The sequence below is a fragment of the Vicugna pacos genome, chromosome 7 (genome assembly GCF_048564905.1).
Source record: "Vicugna pacos chromosome 7, VicPac4, whole genome shotgun sequence".
In the NCBI taxonomy this organism is placed as follows: domain Eukaryota; kingdom Metazoa; phylum Chordata; class Mammalia; order Artiodactyla; family Camelidae; genus Vicugna; species Vicugna pacos.
The window spans coordinates 11,425,778-11,453,221 of NC_132993.1; the positions used below are offsets into that span (position 1 = coordinate 11,425,778).

At 47.3% G+C, this 27,444-nt stretch overlaps 2 protein-coding genes and 1 long non-coding RNA gene across 8 annotated transcripts in view; 2 read left to right on the plus strand and 1 right to left on the minus strand.

Annotated features, from left to right (window-relative positions):
• Positions 1-11,844, plus strand: part of DENND11 (DENN domain containing 11) — a 36,368-nt gene extending 24,524 nt beyond the window's left edge. The window contains exons 5-9 of the mRNA XM_072964319.1: positions 5,068-5,206; positions 6,233-6,364; positions 6,545-6,695; positions 7,253-7,321; positions 8,969-11,844. Of these exons, the coding sequence (XP_072820420.1) occupies positions 5,068-5,206; positions 6,233-6,364; positions 6,545-6,695; positions 7,253-7,321; positions 8,969-9,164 (687 nt within the window). The 3' untranslated portion in view covers positions 9,165-11,844. The remainder of the gene's footprint in view (positions 1-5,067; positions 5,207-6,232; positions 6,365-6,544; positions 6,696-7,252; positions 7,322-8,968) is intronic.
• A 4,752-nt stretch (positions 11,845-16,596) lies between these two features.
• AGK (acylglycerol kinase) overlaps positions 16,597-27,444 on the minus strand; it is a 95,611-nt gene continuing 84,763 nt past the window's right edge. For all 6 annotated transcript variants that reach the window (XM_072964320.1, XM_072964324.1, XM_072964323.1 and 3 more), the window contains 5 exons: positions 26,503-26,650; positions 25,743-25,840; positions 20,815-20,885; positions 18,806-18,890; positions 16,597-17,761 (listed from right to left, as the gene is read on the minus strand). In XM_072964320.1, coding sequence (XP_072820421.1) covers positions 17,624-17,761; positions 18,806-18,890; positions 20,815-20,885; positions 25,743-25,840; positions 26,503-26,650 — 540 coding nt within the window. In that variant the 3' untranslated portion in view covers positions 16,597-17,623. The remainder of the gene's footprint in view (positions 17,762-18,805; positions 18,891-20,814; positions 20,886-25,742; positions 25,841-26,502; positions 26,651-27,444) is intronic.
• On the plus strand, positions 17,351-20,071 carry LOC140697295 (uncharacterized). The gene is made up of 3 exons (XR_012074188.1): positions 17,351-17,488; positions 18,534-18,706; positions 19,865-20,071. It is a non-coding gene; the product is annotated as an uncharacterized lncRNA (long non-coding RNA).

A 27,444-nucleotide genomic window follows, 5' to 3' on the forward strand; every position in this document is an offset into this window, starting at 1 on the left:
CGTGGCGGACGCCTAAGGGGGAGCCAGGTGGATTTGGCTCTACTGATCACTTCACAAAGTTGAAAGTCAGACATCTGAGCAGTTATGACATTTCTTAGTTAGGATATTTTGGTATTGATCCACTGTGCATTTTATCTGAAGTACTTTGTATTAGAATATGTTTGTTTACCATTAACAGAACACCCAGCCGAGGGTTAGGTGTCAGGAGGGGACGAAGGTGGCAGTGAGCCTGAAGCTGCTCCTTCCTCCCCCTCCCCTCGCCTCCCCCGCAGGGGGTCACAAGATACTTCAGTAGAAACCTGGGGCTCCCTGGTAGAGAAATTATGTCATGAGTTTAAGCGAGAACTCTGGGAAGGCATCTTCAAACAGGAGTTGGTCCCTGAAGTGTTTGGCGAGGGGAGAAGTGAAGGATGTTCACCCTAGACTGAGGGAAGGTGTGCGCGGCAGTCGGGGCTGTGAGCTGAGCCTTCCGCCAGCTGTTTATCAACACCTGTTGCAGCTCTCTTTAAAGTAGATTTTTTTTTTAAATTCCTTTTTGACAGATAAACTAGTTGAGGTTTACAAAGGTTCAGGAACTTACTTAAGGCCTTACCGCTAATAGGAGACAGAGCCAGGATGTGAACACAGGCCTGGTGCCAAGGCCAGTGCTCCCTCCCGACCCCACCCATTGCCCTTGTTGGGGTGTGGGTGTGAGAAAGCACAGGGCAGGTTCAGGGAGGTGAGCAGACTAGTTTGACTGGGATTGAACTTGATGTCAGCTGGCCAGAAGAGAAAAGAGTGGAAAAATAGGTTGTAGAAAATCTTAAATACTAGACCGGCATTTGAACCTGAATAAGTCCCAGGTAGGGTCTTGTTAGGAAAACACAAACTCTGAGATCTCAGACTAATTCAATACAGGGAATTGGTAATACAAGAATCAGAAAACTGAGGGCACAGAAAGATAACAGGATAACCTGAACACTAATAATTACAACAGTGGCTACTACCCTAAATTAGTCGCCACATCACACATCACCCCCAAATTAATGGTTGAAAACAGTACATATTTGTTATCTCAGAGTTCCTGTGAGTCAGGGATCCAAGCATGGCTCAGCTGGGTCCTCTGCTTCATGGTCTCTCACGAGACTGCAGTTGAGGTGTCAGCCAGGGTTGAGGTCTTATCTGAAGGTTTGACTGGGAAAGTGTCCATTTCTGAGCTCATGTAGTTGTTGGGAAGGTAGAGTTCCTGGAGGGCTGTTGGACTGAGCACCTTGCTCCTGTCTGTTGCCCTCAGTGGGCCTCTCCAACATGGTGACTTGCTTCATCAAAGCCAGTAAGTTGGAAAGGCTGTGGGCAAGATGGAAGTCATAATCCTTTGTACCTAACTGGAAGTGGCAGCCGTGCAACGTTGCCACAGTCTGGTGGCCAAAAGCAAGTTACTCAAGAAGATGAGGGGATACTGTAAATACCGATAGGTGGGGTTCACTGGGGGCTTAGATGCTGCCTGCCATGGGCTCCTGGGGCTGGAGTAACAAAGAGGGAAAAAACTACAGGAGCTTGGAGGAGGGGCCCTGACCAGCTGGTGCTCAGACTGCTTAGGGAGGGGCTATGCACCTGGAGATGCCCGACCTACTTTGGGGGTGGGGCTCAGCCAGAGCCGGGGCTGCCAGGAAAAGCTGGGGGCTGGAATCTGAGGTGTCCTCTGCTGCTGGAGAAATCCCAACAGGAGCTAGAAATCAAAGCTAGAAGCTTCCTCCTGCCTTCTAATCTCCAGTCATCACCTCCCGTCGGAAGAACCTAGCAGGCGGCCCGCTGGCATAGGAGTCTGGGAAATGTAGTCTTAAGATCTCCACTGCATGAGCTGAGAGGCAGTAATTAAGAAACGATCAGAGGCTCCTTAAGACAATTCTGGGCCTGAATGGATCAAAACTTCTTTTCTTTCTCTTCACTCCTCTATTCCCTTTTTTCCTTCTGAGTCAAATTGCTGCTGGTACCTGCAAACCCACAGGAAGGTGACCAGCATTTGACTTGGGTGTCCCTAGATCCCTCTCCCCAAGAGGCCAGGATGGAGGACCAAAGTAGAAAAAGTAAAACTGACTTCTGTTTTTTGCCTTATGGAGGGCAGCTCATTAACAGACATGTGAAACCCTAGGAGACGCAGGGGAAAGGATACCTTAGTAGATTTACAGATAGAAATATGAATGGTCTTTAAAAAATAAACAATTTGTTAGTGTTTACTAAAATGAAAAAGACATGTACCCTTTGATCCAGCTCACTCCTTAGGATCCGTCCTGTATCTTTAAACTACCAGAGTGTCATGACATCTGTTTAAGCATGTTTAATTCAACATTGTTCAGAGTGGTGGAAAATTAGACTGAACCATATATTATCCAGGGATGACGAATAACAAATTAGAGCATAAGCAGTTGACATGAAGGCTCTACCAGGAAGTATTTTTGTGTGAGAAAAGCAAAGTGCAGAAAACTATGTATGCTGTGATCCCACTTCTGTAAAGTAATCACTGCCTTGGGTAGAGCTCTACACATGGATGCAGATATATCCGCATATACACATGAACACGGAAGAACGTGGATGGGGTGATCGAGGCTATTAGTACATATGTTATCACCTGGGGCTGAGGTAGGTCTGGAGGGACAAGGCTTATATGTGTAAAAAAGGAAGGGACTGGGGGAAAATGCAGCACTGAAAATGCGGTATGTGTGACAGGATCCCACTGGGCATTCGTGGACTATCACGTACATGTAGGTACAAAGAAATTTTTATGTAACCTTCCTATTGAGATAAAACATTTGTATCAACCAGTTGAAAAATTATACATATACTGTTTAATGAATTTTTTACATAGTGAACACGTATAAAGAAATTTTTTTTTAAAGCTTATAAAGTAGAGGTCAGACCTAAGACTGTTGCAGAGGGAAAAATAAATAAAACCCGGGCAGTGGGAAGAGGGCAGGAGGCGGCCTCTCTGAGAGGCCCAGCCACGGCTGGTGAATGCTCCCCTAGGGAAGAGGGAGAGGGGGAGAGAGACAGAGATGAGGGGCTGAGCCCCAGGAGTGGATGGACTCCCAGGGGGATATGGGTGAAAGGTGAGGGAGGAAGTGAGAACCCCAGGGGCCTGCCAGCAGTAGTCAGGGAGTAAGAAGAGGAGAGAGGACCTGACATGAAAAGTCGGAGGGAAAACATAAAGGTAGGAACTGTGCAAGTCAAGAAAAGAAAGTTGTCTGTAAAAGCTGCAGCGGAACAAGGCTGAGAAAAGGAAAATGAATTGAAGTGAAAGCAGGAGGAATGCCGTGCACTTGGACAGAGGAAGTTTTTGCCCTCGTGGGGCTGCTCTCCACGCAGCCCAGGCCCCTGTCTAGCTCCCTGGCCACTGGCATTTCCCAGGAAGCGACTTGTGTTCTCCTGTCTCTGGGCCTTTGCACATGCTCCTGCAGCCCTTGCCCTCCTCCTATCACGGCTCTCACCAGGCTGGGGCGCGAGTGCCTGCATCCCTGCATCTCCCACTAGCCTGTAAACTGTACGAGGGCAGGACCTGGCCTTTGGTTCACTGTTGGAACGAGACTGCTTAGCACGGGGCTTGGTGCAGAGTGAGCTCGTGAGGAATAGTTCTCGCAAGGATGCACACCTGCTTCCGTGAACAAAGGAATAAATATATAAGATCAGAAGAAGGATTGGTGATTTATTCTAGGATGCTAGGGCCCAGGACACATTTGGACAAAACCCTGAAGGCCTTTGTGCAGTAGAAGCACACATTTCAGGCACGAGGAGAAGCAGAGGGTGTGCTGAGAGGAAGAAGCTTTGGCTCCATTCTGTCTGGTTGGCGGGTAGAAGCCAGAGGCTGAGGTGGAACAATCAGAAGAAGGGAGGGAACCAGGGGAGGCGAGGATTTCGGGAGAGGTGTGATTGGAGGCAGTGACCAGATGGCTCGCTGCGTCTCCTGGAGACGTGGGACATGGTGGCAGAGGAAGTAGGCAGAGGGCAGACAGGGCTCTCGGCGAGGGCAGCCCTCCTGCAGGCCTGGGGCGAAGGGATAGTGCTGGTGCCCAGGAAGGGAAGCTCCCCCAGGGGGTCCAGAGGGCATGGGTGGCGGGTACCCTGGAGCGCTGCCAGGTGTCACACCCAGCAGGCGGCCTTGGTGCTTTCTCCTGCATCTGGGAGGGTGAAGAGCCCTAGGACTTCTGACGCTTGATCATGGAGGTCACCTTCCCCAGCGCTCACCAAGCGCCTGGCTTGAAGCCTTGCGTCCTGTCAGCGACAGTCATGGCCGCTGCACGTGGGCTCTTCCCACGTGCTACGTGCTCCATAAAATTTTCACAAATGGTCCTTCCAGCCATGTGAGGGATGTGGGGGTCTCCCCATTTTACAGATAAGGAAAGTGAACGAGAAACTCTGGTTGACTCTCCCCAGGCCCCCCTGTTAGTGACTGGCAGAGTAGGGCTGGCTCTGGCCCTCCCCGGCTCCGAGCTGTGCTCTAACCCCCGGGATCCACCTTGGCTCTGGGCTCCGGGGAGGCGGCCCCCAGGGGTTGGGGGTGCCTCGCGTCCTGCCCTAAGAGGAGGTGTGGGTGGAGTTCAGTGCAGTTGTGCCAGTGGCCTAGGGGGTCTTCCTGCCTGTGTGACCTGTGCAGACAGGAGTGGGGTCCCAGGACTTCTGGGATCTCACCTGGGACTGTTGGCTCACCCTTTCTTCCTTCCGGTAATCAGTCATGTTTGGAGTGGGAGTTCTCACTGGGGTGCCTGTCACCTGAGAGATCTTCACAGGTTACGTCCAGCTCTGCTGCCTCTGCACCCCTTCCCCAGGGAAGGTAGTTCATTATCCCTACACTCAAATGTCAGAGTATCGGGGGAGCTGTTGAACCATAGCGTTCTAGTTCAACATAAGACTTTCTAAGTGAAAAATACCATTTTATGTAGAGGTAACCGTCCCTTATTGTATCTATCTGATTATATATCTTAGGGGTTTTTTTTGGGGGGGGGATTAGCACATACCTGTACTGAATATTTTTTGCAATATTTCTAATAAGCTCTTCCTCCCTCCCTGCCCCCCACCCGGTTTTCATTTTCTCAGATCACACACCCAGCTGGCTGCATGTCTCAGTTTATTAAGTTCTTTGGAGAGCAGATCCTCATCCTTTGGAAATTTGCCTTACTTCGAAAGCGCATTTTGATATTTTCTCCCCCTCCTGTGGGCGTCGTATGCTATAGAGGTAACTAGAAGCCAAAGTCAGGGGCTCTTCCCAGGTTCTCTGCAAAAGAAACTGCCTGAGTCTTTCCATGGTTGACCGAGGTCAGAAGAGATTGAGCCGTTTGGGGTCTGGGGGGTGGGGGGAGCGGAAGTGCACAGGTTTTAAGCCCAGGAGTGACATGGTTGGATCTGTATTTTTAAATGTGGACTCTGGTAATACATAAGATGTATTGGGTGACAAATCAGTAGTCCGGTGAGAGATAAGGGTCTGGATTAAGGCAGAGAAGATGGATTCGAGTGATACTTAAGAGTGAAACCTGACAAACTTTGGTGTCTGAGTGGGTTGTAAGGTTCGGATGTGTGTGAGGTAACGGAGGAAGAGTCTAAGATGACATGACAAGCATGGTGGGGCCGCCAGGTGGGGCACTGAGGAGGAGCAGGTGGCGGGGGGTTATGACACGTAACTTTTGACATGACAGTTGTGTGCTGCTGTAAGGCCTTCTCGAGAGGGACACTAGGCACTGGTGTAGTTGGGTCAGGACCTTGGGGGACAAGCCAGGCCAGAGATACAGAGCTGAGGGTGGCACAGAAACTGTGCGGACAGCCGTGGGGTGGGTGGCATCACCTGGGGAGAGTGAGTGGGGAGGGACGTGCCAGCGTTGAAGACGCAGGCCCAGGAGGTGAACCGATAAAGGAGGAGGGCAGAGGAGGCTGAGGGACACGGTCAGAAGATGCGAGGGTGGCAGCCAGCAAGGTCACAGGTAGCTAATTCCTAAGCAAGACCTCGTGGGACGAAGGCTAAAACGTGTCCCCGTTGGATTTGACCTTGGTGGCGTGACCTTGAGATCTGGTTTCTGCTGCGGGGCCTGAAAGGCGTGCCCCTCCACCCCCGCTCTCCTCAGGGTGCCAGGTCAGCACGAAGCCCTGCCCCCAGCAGTATCGGCGGAGGCCACGCGGGTGGAGGCCGAGCGTTCAGGGACGTGGCCAGCAGGCTCGGGGGAGGCGGCTGCAGGGGCCCAGGCCCCCCTTACCTGCCCTGTGCCCGCAGTGTACTGCTGCTGCTGCCTGGCCAACGTCTCTCTGCCCGGTATCGGGGGCACCGTTCCCGAGTCCAAGCCTTTCTTCTACGTGAACGTGGCCGACATCGAGAGCCTGGAGGTAGAGCTGTCCTATGTGGCCTGTGAGTACGGGGCCCTCCCCATCCTGCGCGCGCATCTCTGCCCCGAACGCCTGCCAGGGCCAGCTCCGCCGGGGGCCCCCCTCCCTGGCCCCCCGGTCCCCGGGTTCCCCGGCCGGGTCGGGGTGGTTCCCCCCGGGGCCGCCCTCCGCGGTCCCGCCTCCTGATCCCCAGGGCCCGCAGGCACCACGGAGAAGATCTTCGAGGAGAAGCGGGAGCTGTACGACGTCTACGTGGACAACCAGAACGTGCGGACGCACCACGACCACCTGCAGCCGCTGCTGAAGATCAACAGCGCGGACAGGGAGAAGTTCCGACGGCTGAACGAGCAGAGGTAGAGCCCCGGGGCCTGGGCGGCGCGCCCAGAGCGCGGGGTGGGGGGACGGGGTGCCCCTCAAGCCCGCCCTCCACCCCTTCTCTGTCCTCTGAGCATTTCTGCCCGTCTGCTGGGAGCTGGAGGGGCGAAGCGCAGCCGGGCTCCCAGCACACACTGCCCTGACGGGAGGGCAGCCGGCTGCATGGGGCGACCTCCTTCTGGCAGCCTCTCGAATCTGTGAAGCCCGAGGAAGCATGTTGGTATCAGCAGTAACATCAGTGGCATCATCACTTCATCCCGATATTATGGATAATTAGGAAAGGTGTCCACCTGCCTGGGATCACACAGGGGTGGAATCTGCCCCTGACTCCAAGCCTGGCTTCTTCCTCTCCGGCCCCTTCTATCCCTGCCTCTGGACAGGGCAGGGAGCAGAGGGTGGGGGTTGAGGGGTGTAGCTCTGGGCCAGCCTCCTTCTGGGGAGGTGGTGGCCCGTGCAGCTGCTTGGCCAGTGACCTAGCCTCTGGCTGGGGTCGCTATAGCCCCATCAGACTCTGATGGTGACCTCCTCCCCACAGGCAGATGCTGCTGTATTCCCAGGAAGTAGAAGGAGATTATAACCCTTGTGAAGAGGACCTCTTTGTGCTGTAAGTCATCCCGGCGGCAGTCGTGGGCCTCCCTGAGGATCCCTTCGCGTCCCAGGCCTGGACCCCTCCCCTGTTCCCGGCTGCAGTCCAAGGATGTCCTTTATTGCCGCCAAGGGCACTTAGAGCTGGGCTCCACACACAGCCCACCTGAGCCCTGAAATACCATTAGGGGGGACCCAGGAGAGTTAAACATCAGGGAAGGATCATTAAGAGAAAATGGGAGTCCTGGCATTTGTCTTCCTTTGAACATTTCCAGCCACATGACCACCACCCGGGATCTCTGTCTGTCGCTGGGGATTCAGGGACTCCCCACCCATTGCTTCCTTTGAATAGTGTGGTTCCTTGTGCTGAGTATGGCAGGCTCATCAGAAAATTTAACTCTTGAATCTAATAAAATTCCTCTCCCCCCAAAATGTGGGCAGGAGCCATGGTCTTAATACCCCCCAGCACTGATTCCATTCATAAGCCGCTGTGTGAAATAGTGCTCGGTGATGAGAACAGAACTGGAATTGGACTAGAAGCGCTCCTCCTCGCTGCCTGTCTGGCCTGCCCACCCCACGTACTGGGGTGGGGGCAGGGAAAGAGCACTTGCAGTTAGCACTGTTTCTGGCTTTGAGATTGAAAACTTAATGTGGACAGTTCCACAAAGACACAGGACTTTGATTCTAAAAGAGTGTACTTTGTTACGCATTCATGCTGTTTAGATGTAAAAATGTCTGGGAACTGAGCACAGAGCCAGCAGTCTGATCGAGCTTTGACACATTGGCTTCTTCCTCTCCGGCCTGGTACTCCTGAGCCTGGTACTCCTGAGCGCTCAGAGCGGCCGGGGGCACTGGGCCCTGTGCTCTGTGCAACACAGCTGAAAAGTCTAGGCAGTTAATGCCTCTTCTGAACACGGCTCATACATTCATACAGCACTGTGGGTCACTGACGTTCAAAGCATGTTCTGTGCATAACTCAAACAAAAAAGCAAAGGAACACACATACCCACGGATAACGGTGAGCTGTGGCACTAGGGGTACCTCCAGCCTGACTCCCCTTTCTTTACTCCCCGCTCAGGCATGGCTGGCTTCAGCCCACCCCCTGCCCGCCCCAGCTCTCTGAGCTCCAGCTCTTCTGTGTGGAAGGCTCAGGGGCTGGAGAGCCATTTCAGAGCCTGCCTCTGGCTCTGATTGCCCGTCCAGGGCTTCGAAAGTGGATTTCAGCTTCTCACATTAGGTCTTGACCTCTGAACTGCATGGTCAGTTTTTTTGGTTTTGTTTTTTTTTTTTAATTCTTTCTCTTCCCTTTCTGATGGAGCAGAAAGAGAGGAACACAACATGTGGGGCCCTCTCCCTAAAGCTGTGCTTAAACCCCTGGTAACCTCCCTCTTAAGAGGAAAGTATGTTTTTGGCAGTCAGGCCATCCCTTACTCGGAGATTTTGTTAATCACACCATGGCTAATGCCAGTACTTTGCTGACCTTAGTAGCACTTTAATAACTCCTTAACTTCCTGTTTTCTTCTTCTAAAAGATGTGTCAGACTTTGGAAACCATTTAAAGGCATATCAAACAAAAGAGTGTAGTTTGGGTCCCCACGTGCAGGTTACTGGGTGAGCTTTTTTTCTCTTCTGCTCTCCCTTCCCCATGTCTTGTCTTGCAAATGCAGGTTTTTCCTCGAGCAGAACAACCGGATATTTCAGACTCTGTTGGAGGTGTCCGCCAGTCAAGACAAAACGCTGACGGCCGAGCATGCCCGGGGCATGGGTCTGGACCCCCAGGGAGATCGGAGCTTTCTTATGGACCTGCTGGAGGCATACGGCATTGATGTTATGTTGGTCATTGACAACCCTTGCTGCCCGTAGGAGGCGTGAGCCGGACTGTGAGCCACTGTCACGTGGGAAGTGTACCCAGGCTCCCGATGGCCTGATTTTTTTCATTAAGTTGACACAGAGGAATATTGTTTGTACTTCCAACAAATGTCATCTTTGCATCTCCTCTCTTCCCTTCCTCCCTAGAGGTAAGATGAGCGCGCCCTGGCTTTGTGTCCTGCTTTGGTAGGTCGTTGGGAGCTGCCACTTTCAGAGCTGCCGCCTGGTTTGGTCTTAGGCGTTCTCAAGGTAGATTCTCTCATCTTTTTGTTGAGTGACTTGAGGAGATGTGGCAAAGGCCGAGTGTCACCAGGAGCGGGCTGAGCTCTGGAAACAGCTGGGAGGGACTGTTCAGAAAGTCTCTGTGGTCTTTGTCCCTGGGTGAATTCGAGAATGAGACAACTGTCTGTCCAGCATGGCCTTGGATGTCAGTCTGCCCGAAGCAGCAGCTACACCAGATGGCCTTTGAAGGTTTTTATCAGTGCTGGGAGTCTAGTCTTGATATTGAATCCCTTTTCCTGTTACTTAGGGTAAATCTCTGTTTTCTCTGTTCACGTGAGTAGATTTCAAAGTGGGACAAAGGATGTTTCTGACACCAAGTATGAGCTTCTCTCAGGACAGATGACAGGGAGAGAGGTTGCTTCAGTCAGCTGAAAACTAAAATTGTAAAATGCAGCCTTGAAACCTTTCTCAGAGTAAGTTCATGGTGGCCATTCATGTACTAGTCCTCTTTCTCTGATTCCCCTCCTCTCGGGATGGGCTGGCAGGGTCCTGTGGGGAGGTGTCAGCCAGACTGTGTACAATATTGAGCCCTCACAGACGCACTTGTCTTTAGCAGAGATGACATTCCTTGAGCTCAGTAATTGGGACCAGAGATGTAACAGGTTTGTTAGAGAGCAGATGTGACAGTGCCTTCAGCCAGGAAAGTGGCCAGGAACCCCAAGTGTGGGTGATGGGGTTCCCTGCTTTCCTCTGGAATGTTCTGACCTGGGACAGCTCCTGTCGGCCCCTGCCTGTTCTCTTTGGGGCGTTCAGTGGATGCCAGCTTACGGGAGGCAGTGACAGTTTGTTAGCCAGAGAAGCTGCCTCCTCTGAGCAAGAGTTTAGTTTTTTGGACCAGTTTAGGATTTTTGACTTGGGATACCGGGCTGCTGGTGACAAATAATTTCTTCCCCTCCACCCTTCCTGCCTGGCTCTGTTATTGGAATAGCCATCAGTGGATTCGTGTCTGGGACCAAGTTCCAGCCAAGCTGATGTACACAGCAGAGAGAAATAACCCTCAAATGGATGCATCATAATTCTTATCTCAAAAACAGCTTTATAGGGCTTATTGCTTGATTCCAAAATATTTTCACTTTAGCTCCTTAATAGGAAGTTCAAGACTAGAGAAATTCACATGTGGAAATGCAAACAGACATTGATTAATCAAGGTAGCATCTTTTATGTAAATATATAAATAAGTTTGGGCATTGAAATGTAAACTGTACAGTACATTTTTCTCCTCTGTGGGTTTAGCCATCATTTCAGTAATATATATGTTTACAAAAGAAAAAAAAAGTCTGTGTTTAGAAGCTGAAGCTTCACTGCCTTTTTCCTCGAAGAGCGACCGTCTCCTCTTGCCCCTGGAAAAGGAGCGTCCTTTCTAACTTGGGTCAAGTAAAGGTTACTTTTAGTGGTACCCAAAGGTTCAAGGTTTTCTAAAGGGGGGGGGTGTCAGGGGCCAGAAGCAGGGGTGGGAGTGAGAGGAGAGGTCAGATTCTCTTGGAGGACACAGGCAGACACATTCTGTGGAGTTGGGGAATTTGTTGGCGGAATACTCTTTTAAGCACTTCTGCTCCAGGGGCGTTCTGCACGCAAACATGTCTGTTCTATGGTGCTGTAGCTCCAAGCTCAGAGGTGCTGGTGCAAAGGTAATGGGATGAAAATAAGGTTCCTGTATTTCCCTTTGGATGGTGGACCCGGGGTTCTGGGCTCCTTTCAACTCCATGATGTTCTAGGCAGCCGTCCGTCTGGTGTCTCTGTGCATCTCCCCCAGCCCTGCGATGCTCGTGCAGCGGGCTGGGGTGGGGTGCCCCTGAGAGGACTTACCCCTGGGGCAGTGCCACGTCTGAGGTCATACGCAGCCTGAGCTCAGCTGACCCGAGAGCAGAACTACCCCCCTCCCTCCCGGGAGTGCTTGAAGAGGACCTTGCCAGCTTCCTCGTGGGGCCAGGAGGCTGGTGCCACACTGCCTCTGCCTGGCTGATTGACATGCCCGTAGTTACCTGCATCCCTGTCACCCCCTGAGGGGTTCTTGCCTGGGATGGAGCTCGGGGCCTCTTACTTCCGAGGTCACCTTCTGAAGGCTCCCACCCTGCTGCGTTCTCCCTCATCTCTCGGGTAAGCAGCACAGCCCAGCCTCACTCGCTGCCAGGTCTCTGAAAGGGCAATTCGTTAGTGACGTGCCAGGCAGGAGTCCCTGCACGGTGACAGCAGAAGCTTGAAGCCACACAGGCCTGATTTTCTGTCACTGTTGAGATATTTTCTGGGAAACCACCTGCTTTTGTGTGGGAGACGGTGGTGAACGGCCTTCCCTGTTCTCTGTAGGGGCAGGGGTTACCACCACTGGCCTTCTGGAGCAGGGTTGGGGACCTCGGGTGTGGTGCATTGACTGAGGGTGGTCGTCTGCGCCTCTCGACTCTCAGACCTCCGCCCTCCCCTGCCCCAGCTGGCTTCTGGGACCTTGAAGCCTGATTTAACACCATGCTGTGAGCCACGTACTAACCTGGACACATTGCTAACCTGGGACACGGGGACTGCTGGCTCAACCTTGAATCAAGTTAGAAGAAATTCTAGGTGGCAGGAGTCCTTGCGGGGCCTCGAATCCAGGCTTGGGGTTTATTTATGTCTGGTAAGATGGGTTTCTCAAGTTTGCAGGCTTGGCCAATGGTGATATTCAGCCTTGAGGGCAAGGTCTAGTTGGCCTGTGGATTAAGATGCTTCAGGAGTCAGAAATAGTAGGACTTACCTTTTACCAGACCAAAAAGTATGGGCCAATTAGTTGTTTAGAGTTAGCTTTGGCTTTTGTTAAGCATGAAGCACTCAGGCTGGTGTAGATCCTTTCCGACGTCACTGTCCCAGCTGGGGCCCTGTGCTTGCTGTGAATGAGAAGGCCCGTGCCTCCCAGATCCGTCATCCGTCACGGCATCTCTTCTAACATTTGGCTGGGGAAGGGAAGCTGAATTCATTGACAGTCTGCTAGAAATAGTTTAGCATAGGGATCTGCATCTATAACTGACCTTGCTTTTGTCCCTGGTGAAAATCAAGATGGGAAATGCAGGTGCAGCACAGGGTGCAGGTAGCTCTAAGAACCGCATGTGAGTATTCATTCATCTGTGTGGTATTTTAGCTAGAAGGTAAAGCGACATGAAATTATAGGTGAATCCCTGTTTTTGATTCTGGTGCTTATGAGGATGGACTTGCTATTGGTCTTGATACACTGGAAGCCCTTCAAACACAATAAAAAGATGAGATTATTCAGCTTTAAACTGAGGCCTTTGGGGAACCTTTTGTGAAGGGCAGTGATGAATTAACCTTTTAATGGTAATACTGCCACCCTCCAGGAGGAGGCAGGGACCTCAGGGACTGGGTTTCTTTTATCCTTTCTTTTTTTAAATGAAACTGCAGAGGCCAGGGAACGGATTGAGGTGCTTTCTCCAGTCCCAACAGATCGCACTTGCAGAGGTAAAGGAGGGGGAGGGCACTGCTGAAGACAGTTAGACAATGTTCAGCTGGATGGTGAACTTGCCTTCGTGTGATGACAGTTCTTTAACAGGCAAGAAAGTTAACACAGGGACCAAGGTGTCACACACAGGCTTTCATCTCCCTTTTAGGGTCCTCGCTGCGGGGCTCGGAATCTGAGGAGGCTGGTCCTCGGGTCTTTCCCTGCTGTTACACTTGGGCCCTGCGGTGAGGATCCTGCAGACCCGGGGGCAGTCTTACCCCAGCGGCCAGTCCGTCCCCTCTCATTTCAGGAAAACCCCTTTCTGATTCAGGTAGGGGAAGAGAAGGAGTTAAGAGCTCCTTTTACTCCCAGGTCATGGATTTGTAATATTCCATTTGTATTACTAATATACCTCTGTTCCCAGGAGCTACTGGAGGGCTGAGTGTTGTGGGAAAAGGCTAACTGTGAATTAAGTCAATGTTTTTCTTATAAGAAATGGAAGTTTATTTTTATATCAATATTACTATATGATGAATTGAGTATACAGATGTTGAAATGGAAGGAGATTTCAAAACTATCATCCTAGAATAAATGGGAAGTATTGTAATTTGGAAGCAACCGAGACCTCGTGAAAGTTTTATGATTTAAATGTTTTGAAGAGTGAATAAGGACTGTCCTGTGAAATCGAACAGCACTCCTTAGGGGACAAAATGGACAGTCCCAGGGAGGATGACACACAGCCGGTCACCGAGCTTAAGGAAGACTCTCATACAAAAGGAAGCAAATGTGACCGTGCTGATCATTAGGCCTCTTCACTGGGGGTGGGGGAGGGAGGCGGTCAGAGGTAGCTTTGTAACTTGCACTTTAACTCACTTTGGAGCTAGAATACAGGGGCAGCTGGATGAAACTGCACATTCAGAAAGGAACTAAGAATTTTCTAGGGCTGTACAGAGAAATGGCGATGGAGAGGTAAGGCCCTGCTTTCATGTCTTGAGCGTTTCTTCTAGAAGCTCGGCTCAGTATGGGCTTTTAGAGAGAATGGCATGTAAAGTCAGAAAGTGTATTTAATTACCATAGGAGGAGAGGTATGAGTGACCTCTGCTTGCTGTAGAATGCCTGTTGAGTCTACTGGTCCACTGACTTTGCTTTGAGGACAGCTGGGGGGTGCGGAGGTGGGGTGTGGTGCTCTGAACCAGCCAGAGATGCCCCACAAAGTGAAGAATCCCCACACAGGCCACTGAATTAGCTGGTTATTAACGTACATCGTTGACATGGGAGTGAAAACTCCTTCCTTTGGCCAAACCAAGCAAAACTAAAAGTCTAAAAAAAATTCTGGCGGCAGCTTGAGGAAACAAGTCTCGGTGTAGCTGGAAGTCCAGGGAGGGAAGGAGAGAGCCTTATGCTTTGAGCAGCCTGGGCAGGAGGTTGTGGGGTGCAGAGCAGAGGAGCACAAAACTAACCTCCTTTATTTCCCCCGAGCCTGTTGGCTACATTTTTTATAGGTCTGAGAAATAAACCTTAGGTGAAAAAGCAGTTGTAAGCCTTGGAAACAGTTCTGCTCTGTCTTCCAGCTAGGATCAGCATAGAGCCTCCCTGTCGCCTTCGATGTCAAACCCCTATTTTGATCGATGCCCCAGTGTTCAGAGTTACAGCAATAAGAGAAACAGAATCAGTCTTTGGTTTAAGTCTTTACCTCATAGTATGAAGTTAGGAAGGCAGGTGATAAATTTCTCCCTAAATACACAGCAGCTCCATATGTTTTTCTCTCTCTTCAACGCCAATCACTTAAAGGCCTGAAGAAAGCTGGGGGTTCATCCTGGAGAGTAAATGTGTCTTGACCTGACCTTGTTCTGTGGTACAAACAGCGTCTGTGTATATCATATCTGTATATATCTGAACCAAGTTGTCTGCAGAGAGGCTGATACAACTTTATTTACAGAAAACAGTTTTTACAATTAAAATTCACATTTTAACATGAACATGTGTGCTCCCATCCTTCACCTTGTCCAAGAAATGTGGTCTGTGGTAGGAAGGAGCGACAGCCCAGGGCAGGGCGGAACCCACAGCCCTGAACGCCGACGTCACTTACAGCGACGACGGAGGACGCCGCAGAGCTGGGGCCTGCGCTCCTGGTGGCCCTGTTTATCCAGCCCTTCTTCCAGGTAATGGAAACCCAGGCCGGGCATAACCCTGCCATCCAGGAAAGCCAGGACCGTTCGCCCTCAGTCACATCAGACAACTTCTGGAGGAGGAACCCCCCAGAGACCAAAGCCTTTTAGTTTCACATCCTCCTATTGAAGTTTGCATTATCTACTGACACACACACACGGGTTTTATTTTGAACCTTCTGGGGAGTTACTTAAAGGAAGCATAGAGTCAATCCCTAACATTGTTAGCTCTGTTCCAAGCCAGGTTCCTACCTTCAAAATTACGTATCACGTATTACCTACATCCTAGGACTGTGAGAACAGAGCTGCACGTGTAAAGCGCTACACACAGTAATAACCGTGCGTACAGATCGGTGTGGGGTTAAGCAGAAAGCTTTCAACTAAACTGAAGTTAATGTAAAACTTCTGCTCTGTTTTTGATAGAGATGCTCTGGGGTTTTGAGCAGAATTAGTCTGATTAAAGATTTGTACTAAACAGCAGTGGGGGACTCACTCCACATTCCAGGTCTGGCCGAAGAGGGTCTCACAGCTGCGTTAAACATCCTTTACGTGGACTTACATGGAGGACAATGGAAAGAACAAGGCGACAGATGGTAAGGCAACCGTGTTGTCAGGAAATAGTCTGAATCAAAAAAACAATTTGAACTTGGACATTTTTATATTTAAAAATGAATAGAAATATTAATCTGAATTCAATACCCTTCCCCAATTGTATGTGCCATCATTTCTATGGAAAGATTAGAATCACTCGATAAACGTATGCTGGTAGCCAAGATTCTGTGCTGGTCCTTTATACTCTGTTATAGAACCAGATAAGCCAGACACCCTTGGTTCATGTAGAAGCTGTGTTTTCTTACCCCACAGCATCCCCTCCCCCCTCCAAGGGCAGAATGGAGTGGGTGCTCCTTGCATGTTTGGACCCACCTGTGTTTGGTTTTGGGTTTGTTTTGTTAGCAAAAGCATAGCTTTTAACGCCGCTCTGAAGAACACAGAGGTAAACAGGTAAGCGTTATTTTACCAGTATTGCAGTCACAGTCTTTTCATAGCTGCTACATTTATAATCCTTCAAGCATTGGTCTTCACTCCCTGGACGGTTCGTCGGTGTGGGTATATGCTCTGTCCGAAAACTGATCTGCCTCAGGGCACCAGCCATAAATGATTACACTAACAAACACATCCTTAGCAAGGCAGGTAGTTCCTAGTTCTCTGCTTTCAGCAAACGGAAGGAGGATCTACTCAACAGTTAAGCTAAACAATCACTGAATATGCAGTTTGGAAGGAATTCAGAGAACTGCGTGACATTGTTACAGCAGAATTTTTTCTAGCCCATCTGCTTATTTCTGTGTTTACATATGTAATGTTGTCTTTTGTTAGCTATAAACAACATGTGTTTTTCGGTAAATGAACTCATTAGGATAAAGAGCATTCTAATAAAATGTTAACTTTTAATTATCAAAAATTTATAATATAATATTCATCAGTTGTCTTTTGATAGCTGATAATATTTATTCCATACTGAGTTAACAACTGAAAAACTAAAAAAGTTGTATTTTTGTTGGCAAGAAGATAGGCTGAATGACAAAAAAACTTTCAAGCAGAAAAACAGATGATCGCATTCTTTGCTGAAAGTGGTATGGAAATATACATAGGAGGAAAAGACATTTTCAACTACTAAACAACTTACTCATTTATTTTTGTAAATGGATGATGAGTGTCAGACTGCTGTGTATTTCAGTTACGCTGAATATGTTTAAAAGAGTGATGTAACAGTTTTATTTTAAAATATCAATATTTACATGACACCAGAAAGTATATACTTTGGCAACTCTAACTTCCCATGAAAAATGTTAGCTGTCAGCTTATGAGCGTGGGGGCACAGGATGTGAAGCACACGAGCGGGAGAGCGTGTGGGCCGCTGCATTACACGGCTGTGTGTCCAGGTAGGTTTGGGGGCCCTCGTGGAAGCAGCACCCAGGAAGAGTGGCTGCCTTTTAAAATGCAGATTCCCCGGCCCCGACTGAGTTACTGGATTTGGGTTGGGCCCCAAGTCAGTCGTCCCAGGTGGTTCTCATGCAAACCAACAATTCAGTGGGGGGGAGGGGGGAGCACTAGTATTTGACAGTATTTCAGCCATGGCTGAAGAGGGAAACACCTCACATACGTTTTTTGGTGAAGGAGAGAACTGAAACACGCCGGATGTGACTCGGAGCCCACAAAGCAGCAGCACCATGGAGAAGCCCAGAAGCAGGACGAGGCGGCGGGCAGCGGCCCGTCCCGGGTCGGCGAGGACGGCCGCAGAGCCCGGCGCGGGGGCGCGCCTGCCGCCGGGGGAGACCACGAGGTCTAGCCCTTTTCTGTCCGGTGCGTGGGGGAACTCGCTGGAGCCAGCACATCTAGGAGGGCCCGAGGTCGCACCAGAGTCAAAGCATGCGCTGCTGGGAAGCTCGGTGAGAAGGGCAGAGGGGTACTTGCCATGAAAACGCCCGCAGGGCCCCTGACCACTCGGCGGGGACGGGGCTCTCTGGTCCCTTTTGGTCCCGGGGGGCCTGGAGTGAGGTGCCGGGCGCCCATCTCCCGCCCGCTCACTGGGCTGCGCCCTGGAGCATCTCTTCTCTCTTGCGCGGGTCACAGAAGAACTGCAGTTTCCTGGGGAGCAGCTTCACGTCCACCGGCATCGCCTCGTACTCCTCGCTGTCGATGCTAAAGGAGCCCCCCGTTCCCTGTGGGGAGGAGACTCTTCAGAACAGCCCCACCCATGGCCGCTGGGATCCGCCGGCACCGCAGCCCCAGGGCCGGTCGTTCTGAAAAACCTCCTCCCCTCAGAGGACTTTTAAGGGTCGGGCGTGGTGCTGATGGAAACAGCCCAAGTCTACTATCCCTCAAAAAGGTTTCTTTCAAGGGGGCCCCCTCTCCTTTGGGGATTTATTTTGGGCCTTATGAAACAAGGTTATAATTTTCAAATGCTTATTGAAGGTCAGGGTCGTATCACGAATCTTTCAGGAATTCATATAACACGCGTTTGTCCTTCTCAGCCCTAACCTTTCTCAAATGGAAAGCGAGAAAGACAGCCAGTTCTCTTCGGGAGGCCACGCATTATTTTTATGGTGGCGCTTTAGGACTTGCCTGGCTTTATACCTAAGGTATAGGGTTATATATATACTAATATTACACATTCTGTAAAACCCTTCCATAGCTCATGCATTTAATTCAACATTTGCTATATTGAAACTATGGGACCACCCACTGTGGGGACACCTTGTTTTACCTGCAGTCCTTTTTGAATACCATAGTAAAATAGCCACGAACCTCCAGAGGCAATCTGTAGTAACTTTTTTCCCACATAGGTCATTCTACTAAGCGTGGCATTTCACAGTACAGAAAAATTTAGAACCATCCTGAAAACTGCTTCCAGATGCTTCTTAAAGTGAAACTGGAATCCACTGTTAACACCATGCGTTGTTATAGTAACCATCTGCATTAATTTACATTCAGAAAAACAAAAGCTCAGGAGACCTACAGATCGATCACTCGACAGAAGCTTGGCTTGACAGCACCAGAAGTCTAGGAGCCCAGCCCTAAATCCGTGACTCGGAGGGGCTTCTATCACCTTTCCAGGCCTCCCTTAATCTAACCCAGAGCCTGGCACAGCGCTCGGCACGTACAAGGTACCTAAAAGGGGTTCTGTTAATAGGAAGGAAGGAGGGGGAAAAGGCAGGCAGACCAGGAAGTGACTCAGAGCTGTGGGACAGCTAAGCCCCGCTTACCTCTGGAAGCAGCAGCGTGCAGCGGCTGGCCCGGAGACACTCGGTGCCGTCAGCACGCAGCCTGGGGTCTCTCACCTTCTTACTTCTGTTGGGACAGGAAAAACAAAGCTGGGAAACCCGTGCTGGCACCTAGATTCGACTGCGAGAATGTAGCAAGTTCTGTCTTTTGATGAGATTAAACAGATGGACTCACGACCTGTTGACCCAGGGGGTCTGTGAGTAACTTTTCCCACAGTTATTCTTGCTTAGCCTTGGGACACGTTCTAGACTGAGACTTATTTACTGTAGAAAACTGTGCATAAAGTTAAGACTGATTTTCTCTTAATTGTTCTGAATTTTTAAACAGTTCCATGTGTACCTAATTCCTGGGCTATTTAAGAAACCCAAATTAAAAAATTGGAATGAAATGAAATTCTTTAGAAAAAAGTACTAAACTTTTGCTATTTGGTACTTCTTGTGAATCTATTACTGGGAGAAAAATTTTATTCTAATTTAAACTAGATGTTTATATGAACAACTAATCTTAGCAGTTTCCTGATGATTCTCTAGATTGATGTAAACAGTCTATTTAGCATGCTCCACCTTTACCCTGACTAGGCGGCTTGGGAGTAAGACACAGAGACACACACACGTACAACCTCATGCACATGTGCCCTTCTGAGCTAGTCACAGTCAGAGGGAAAGGGATGAAAGCTAATCCAGGTAAACTCGTCCAGTCTTTATCATTAACAACAGTAACTCTTTAACATCTGAAACGTCATCAGTTTTCTAAAGCAACCTGATAGCGTTCTAATCAGAAACAGACATTACTTGATTTCACTTCCCGTGGAGACCAAAGGAAACCCTGTTATTGCTGCTGCTGAAAGATGATGACAGCAACCATGCAGAACAGAATGACTTCATCTAATTTAAGCAGTGGAATCGGTTTTTCTTATTTTTGGATGCCGGTATTCTGAAGGAGATTCAAACATAGCTGGTCCCACTGGCCAGACTCTCAAGACAGAGTGTGGCTTCTGGGCGCTTTCTAGGAGAAGAAAGGCTTTTTCCCTTCTATTACAGATACAGCAAGTAAAACGAGGGCTGCAGAACCAGCTAGGCAGCAGCTGAAGACCGTACCAAAGGCAAGAACGACACAAGCTGGTGAGAGACCTTGTGCTGCGGGAGCGGGTGCAGAGTGGAGTAGCCATGGAGACCTGGCCGCCGCAGCAGAAATGGCTAATCCCCAGCTGGGCACGAGAGGGAGCTCCGAGACAAAGCTCAGAAAGATGGCCGCGCAGGTCCCCAGTTGGCATGGTAACACGCAGCCTCCTCAGATGCTCTAGAGACTGGTGGAGTGTTGAGAACATTCTTAACCAATCAAACTCTGGCAGAGGTAGAGCTTAACAAATCAGGACTTGGCAAGGTATTTTGTAGTGGAAAAGGGAGAAAAAGCCTGGAAAGTGTCCAAGGTACTTAATTCCTTTTCAGGTTTTTCATTAATGCCCTCGGAAGAGGGCAAGGTGGACTGACGTGAATCGTAGCTGATGCTGTGAAGTGCTTCACAATGAGAAAGACTTCCTACGCAGTCCCTCACTCGAGACTCAGAACCAGTCCTGAGACAGAGGTGACAGTATTACTCCATACTGTATACAGGGGAAAGGATTCAGAGAAGGTCGAGAAATCATCAAAGTCATGAGGCCAGTAAGTGGCAGAATCAAGATTTGTACCCAGCGGTTCTGACCCTGAAGCCAAAATTCTGGACACTATACTATGCTACACTGAATTCTGTCATTTTAGTCAAAAGGCAAAGATTGCTCCCACACTCTGATCTCCCCAAACTGAACAGGAAAAGCCAAGGTAGGAGAGGTGCACCACACATGTCAACCCAAATGAAAGAATGCTGTGGTTCCCAAACCAGACAGGCCCCTGGCTGGATCTGTCTTGGACTTCATGGGCACTCTGGTCAGGTCTGACCAGAGTACAGACTGCGTAAAGCCTCAGTGCTTTACTACACACCCCAGCCCACTCACCCTATAGTGATGAAGTCTCCTTTGCTGACGGTGTTGGGCTCCATGCAGATGTTCATGAAGTCTTCTTTGCTCTAGAAAGGTTAGGAAGACTAATGTTAATGCTCTGAATTTTGCCTGATGCAGCCTGTTGTCATCCTTCTGCCCTGGAGGTTTGTGGCTGGGGTGTGTATTATAGAGGGGACTTGACTTTCAGTGACCTAATCCTGAATATTTTCAGTCCTCCTGATAAAGGGTATCTAAAAAAAGACCCCATCAAACTCAAGAAAGAAGCAGTAAAGCTTTTCTAAATCAGGAATAAAACAAGGACACTTGCCATCACTACTTCCTTCCAACACTGTCCCGAGGTCCTAGTCAAAGCGGTAAGATAAGTTAAAAGATTAGAAGATAAGATTAGTATTTGAAAGGAAAAAAATCAACTGTACTGTTTGCAGTTGATTTGATTGAATCTATAGAAAATCCAAAGAAACCCATAAACTTAGAATTTAGTTAGATGGCTGATGCAGCATCAATATAAAAAACCACTTACCTGTCCATCTACTAAATCAGATAGTTTAAAAAATGACATTTTAAGATCTACTTACTTACAATAGTATCAAAAATTAAGATAACCAGGAACCTACCCAGCAAAAGACAAAATGTTACAGATAAACTGTAAAACTTCATTGAAAGACATTAAAAACCTAAATAAATGAAGACACATGCCATGTTCATGATATGAGTCAATATTGTAGAAATGTCATTTTTCCTCAAATTGGTCTACAGTTCAATGTAATCCTGATCAATATTATAACAGATTTTTATGTGGAACTTAATAACATTCTCAAAGATTTATAGAAATCAGAGAGCCAAGAACAGCCAAGAGACTCTTTAAGAAGAAAAACACAGAGGGACTTATCATAAAACCATATTAAGAGAAGCACAGTACGAGTATAGAAAAACAGAGCAATGGAATAGAGACCAGAAACAAACATCTCCATGCATTCAGATACTGGACGTTTCACAGACGTTCCCTGCAGATCAGTGGGGGAGGGGGCGGTGGGGTGTGGACACTTCAATAAATGGTGCTTGGACACCTGGCTTTCTATATGGAAAGAATATAAAATCGGGAGCCGCAGCTCCACCATTCACAAAACTCAGTTATAGGTGGGAGTATTTCTTTTTTTAAATAAATATGGAATCACTGATGCAAATCATTTCAACCCGGTTTTTCATTTAACAATATATGATGAACATCCTTCCATGTCAATATAGAGAGAACATTTTAAATACATGTATCAAGATGCATTTAATCAGTCACCTGATTATTTTTTTGCACATTTTGCTATTATAAAAACAACATAGCTCTACAAGAGACCCTAATTTTCACACATTCCACATCCCTCAAGCCTCTTTCAGACTGTGAATGGACTTTTTAAAAAATGATAAATGAACATCTTGAGCTTTTACATGGTAGCTTCATTATCTTTGAATATTTTATTGCATTTGCTTTTATTTTTACAAAGAGGTTTGGAAAAAGAGAAAAATGAATGTGCTGCTCCCAGTGATAAGAAGCACAGTATCATATACTTTTATAATTGGCACAAAGATAAAAAGCTCTCGGCGTCTGAATGTGGCTAATCTTCAGCTACAATCACACACTCACTGAACTCCATCCATTCACTGGTATTCAATCATTGGAGCAAAGAACAAGGTTAAAGAACATGAACAAAAACACTGGAAATACCTATCATCAGAGACTGGGTATAAAGGAACCGTATAATTAGACATCTTATCTTTTTTAAATTCCTCTTTTTAACAATTTATTTTTTAACCTTAATACACGCACTTTCATCAACATTTTCAGAATTCCATTATGTAAGAAATAAGGGATTGTCTACATTTTGTATCATTTGATTATTTCTGTAGGATAAATTTCTAGAGATATGCTTAATAGGGCCAAGGGTATACTTATACTTCAGATGCTTCACATAGTCTGCCGAAATGCCATGGAGAAAGGGCGTTCTCATCTCCCTTCCTGTCAGAAACACCTGACTGCCCATTGTCCCATCCACACCAACACTAAACACTAGCATGCTTTTCATCTACGACAGTTCAGTATTTACTGTTTTCATTTGTGTTCCTTTCATATTGAGCACTTTTCTGTTTCCTTACCTATGAAGTTCAGATAAAAGTTGTATCTGCCTCATTAGTTATGGGGAACTGCATGAGCTGACACTAAAATTTTTAGGACTGTGCCTAGCTTGTAGTAAGTACAAGTGAATTTTTTTCATGTTTATTTCTTTGGTGAATTTCTATTTTTGTTCTTTGCCCAATGTTTATATTAATGAATATACTTCACTAATTATGTGACTATGAATTTCTGTATTTGCCCTTTGCCCATTTTTTACTGATTATCCTACAAGTTTACTGTAGCTACCCATAAAAGACTGAAATTAGAATGTTCTCTAACATTATATACAAAAACAAACTCAAAATGGATTAAAGACCTAAATGTAAGACCAGATACTATAAAACTCCTAGAGGAAAACAGACACAGTACACTCTTTTACATAAATCACAGCAATATTTTTTTTGAATCAGCTCCTAGAGTAATGGAAATAAAAGCAAAAATAAACAAATGGGATCCAATTAAACAAAAGCTTTTGCACAGCTAAGGATACCATCAACAAGATGAAAAGACAACCTACAGAATGGGAGACAATATTTGCAAATGATGCTACTGACAAGGGACTAATTTCCAAAATATACAAACAGCTAATACAGCTTAACATAAAAAAAAAAAAAGCAACCCAATCAAAAAATGGGCAGAAGACCTAAACAGACATCTCTCCAAAGACATCCAGATGGCCAACAAGCACATGAAAAGATGCTCAACATTACTAATTGTTAGAGAAATGCAAATCAAAACTACAATGAGATATAACCTTACACCAGTCAGAATGGCCACCATTAAAACATCCACAAACGATAAATGCTGGAGAGGGTGTAGAGAAAAAGGAACCTTCCTACACTGTTGGTGGGAATGTAAATTGGTGTAGCCACCATGGAGGACAGTATGGAGGTTCCTCAAAACACTAAAAACAGACTTACCATATGATCCAACAATCCCACTCCTGGGCATATATTTGGAGGAAAATATAATTCGAAAAGACACATGCGCCCCAATGTTCATAGCAGCACTATTTACAACAGCCAAGACATGGAAACAACCCAAATGTCCATCGACAGATGACTGGATAAAGATGTGGTATATATATATATATATACAATGGAATACTACTCAGCCAAAAAAAGAATAAAATAATACCATTTGCAGCAACATGGATGGATCTGAAGATTGTCATTCAAAGTGAACTAAGTCAGAAAGAAAAATACCATATGATATCGCTTATATGTGATATCTAAAAAAAGGACACAAATGAACTTATCTACAAACCAGAAATGGACTCACAGACATAGAGAATAAACTTATGGTTACCAGAGGGTAAAGCGGATGGGAAGGGATAAATAGAGAATTTGAAATGTGCACCTCTTGGGGAGTGATGGAAATGTCAGCTATCTTGATTGTGGTGGTGGTTTCACTGGTATATACATCTGTCAAAATTTATCAAATTGCATAGCCAAAATACGTATAGTTTACTGCACAGGAACCATCCCATAATAAAAGTGGAATCAGACTTCTCACGGCATCTGTCTCCCACATTCATGCCTCTGTCGCTACCTTCAATTCCATGTGCCAGTTTTCAGACTGACTAGGTCAACTGTGAACATACTACTTTGATTTGCATAAACGCTGAACACAGTAATTAGCTCACGGTTAAGGACAACTTCTCCATCGGCATTCTCAATATAAACTACTACGGTTTTCTGTAGACCAGGGGTCAGTAAACCTTTACTGTGAATGATCAGAGAGTAAATGTTTTAGGTTTTGGGGCCATTCAGTGTCTGTCACGACTCGGCTCTGCCACTGCGGCACAAAAGTGGCCACAGACAATATGTATGTGAATGAATATAGCTCTGTTCCAATAAGACCTTACTTACGGATACTGAAACTTGAATTTCATATACTTTTCACATATCACAAAATAGAATTCTTCCTTTGACTTTCTGCCAACCATTTAAAAATGTAAAATCAATCCTTAGCTTGCAGGCTATACTGAAACAGGTGGCAGACGAGTTTGCCAACCTCAGCTGTATTTCAGAAATTTTTTAGCATATTGTCTATAGCAGCACCATCCAGTAGAACTGTCTGCACTAATGGAAATGTTTTATATTTGTGCTTTCCAGTATGGTGGCTACCAGCCACGTATGGTGACTGAGCACTTGAAATACGGCAGAAGAAATGAGTTTTAAATTTTATTTCTAATTAATTTAAATAGGCATATGTGGCTAGTGGCCACCATATTGGACCGCGCATGTCAATAGACTGGACTCAATATATATGTAAATAGAGATATAGATGTTTGTACACATATACATCTGCATAAATATAGATGTATATATATATAGTTTTTTCTCCCGGAGACCTAAATCTACATATTTAATATAATCAAAAAAGTAATGGATATTTAACTCAAGTAAAAGTACCACAGTTTTTTATTCTTGTGACAAGTGGGAGTGAGTAGGTTAACCCCATTTCTAAAGGCCTTTTGTCCTCAGTTCTCTGAAGACACAAAGCGTGGTGACCGTTACTAACCACTGTCCCAGAATACTTGATCAGAGCCCCTTCAGTTTTTAGGCCACTTCACTCGGCTGTTTCTTCTCACTGCTGTTATGTGTCAAAGGCACCACATCCTCCTGTTCCTGATCCTTTCCCCTCTATCCCCACAGGGTGAAAATAAAAACGCCAAGTTAGTAGAAGAGTCCGTAGCCTTTGTCACTCTTTCCAGTCAAATACTTTTCTAATAAAAGAAAAAAAGCCCACTTACTGTCAGGTCAAGCTGACTGTTCCGGGTCGTGATGGACAGTTCAAGGGTGGACAGCTGCACTTCCTTCCAGACCTCTGGGCTCCCCTCTCGGGAAACGGCTGTGAACACATTCGATTCAGACCAGTTTTTTCCATTAACATTTCAGCACAACCACCAATGGCCGGCTGCTCAGATGGTCTCCCTAGCCCTTCTGCTGTCTCCCCGCCTAAGTTTTCTTTATTTCATATTCTCATACATGGGATAAAGAGCCAGGCACATTATCAGAGGGGTAGAGGGTGGGAAGGGATAGACTGGGATTTCAAAATTGTAGAATAGATAAACAAGATTACACTGTATAGCACAGGGAAATATACACAAAATGTTATGATAAATCACAGAGGAAAAAATGTGACAATGAGTGTGTATATGTCCATGAATGACTGAAAAATTGTGAACACTGGAATTTGACACAACATTGTAAAATGATTATAAATCAATAAAAAATGTTAAAAAAAAAAAAAAGAGCCAGGCACAAAACGGAATCTCTAAGCCTCAGACACCACTACAAAAGCAGCCGCAATAGTATAAAGGTCAGTGACAGAAAGAGGAACACACTGCTACAAATGACGCAGGCTGTTCCCATTCATGGGACACTGTGCTGGTTTGGGCCCTGCGCCGTGGTGCACGGAAGGCTGAATTCAGTGACCCTCGAAGGGCCTCCCCTGCTCTAGGAGAGCCTGAACTGCCAGGGGTTTCCCGCCTTCATCCCCCCGCCACTCACCGTCCTGCGGTTGTGCCCAGTATGACACGAGCCTTCGTAATATTCTCCGGTACAGGGAGGGCCGTGGAGGGGTCTCTTCTGCTCCACTGGGGGGTCTCTCTGTAGGTCCCGTGTATGAGATCGAGGCTTGATGCGTCTGAGGCCACTCCTTTCAATGTGAGGAGAGAAAAACTTTTACCATGCAAACTCCTAGAGTGCCCTCTACGAAGGATCATGTTCTACCCACACCTGCTAGAAAACTAACCAGTAATCTCCTCTCACTGGATGAAATGATGTCTAATTTGGAGTGTGCACGCCTCCAACTTTCTTTTCCTCTTAAAGGCCTATCTTGAAACCATGAGCCCAGTGACGTAGAGCAGAAGAGATTAAAAGGGGCCAACAATCAACCACTGCTTCTACTTGTTCAGGAAAATCTCCCTACAAATGAGCAGAGTCACCCCATGATACGTTTATCTCTGGTCAGAGATGGTGACACAAACATGAAACTGATGAAATCCAGTTGCATCAAGCACCTTCTTCACTTCTGGAATCACATTCCACTCAGAGGCCAGATTTTAGTCCAGCCTCAAAATCCAGCCCAAGGCTTCTCATTCCTGCTTCAAAGATCATCATTCTCACACACTAGATTTGCCTTCTGCTTCCTGGCACCTCAGGTCCAGTGCTACCCTGGGGCCCATCAGTGTCCGCAGGGATAACTAAAGTAACACACTAGCCTCTCAGCCCTTGACATCACCTCCAACCTGCCACAGCCACCCATGCCCATGGCCGCATCCTGCTTACTGCTACCTGGAACTACTCTGTCTTAGAAATCTTAAGCCCTGATGTCCTACCATCTATCACTTCCCATATTCTTCTGGTTGATTCTTTTGTGCCCAGTGGCTCTTAAGGTGAACTACTCCTCTGTTCTCAAGTTTCCATGTGGTGAATTAAAAAGAGGAACAA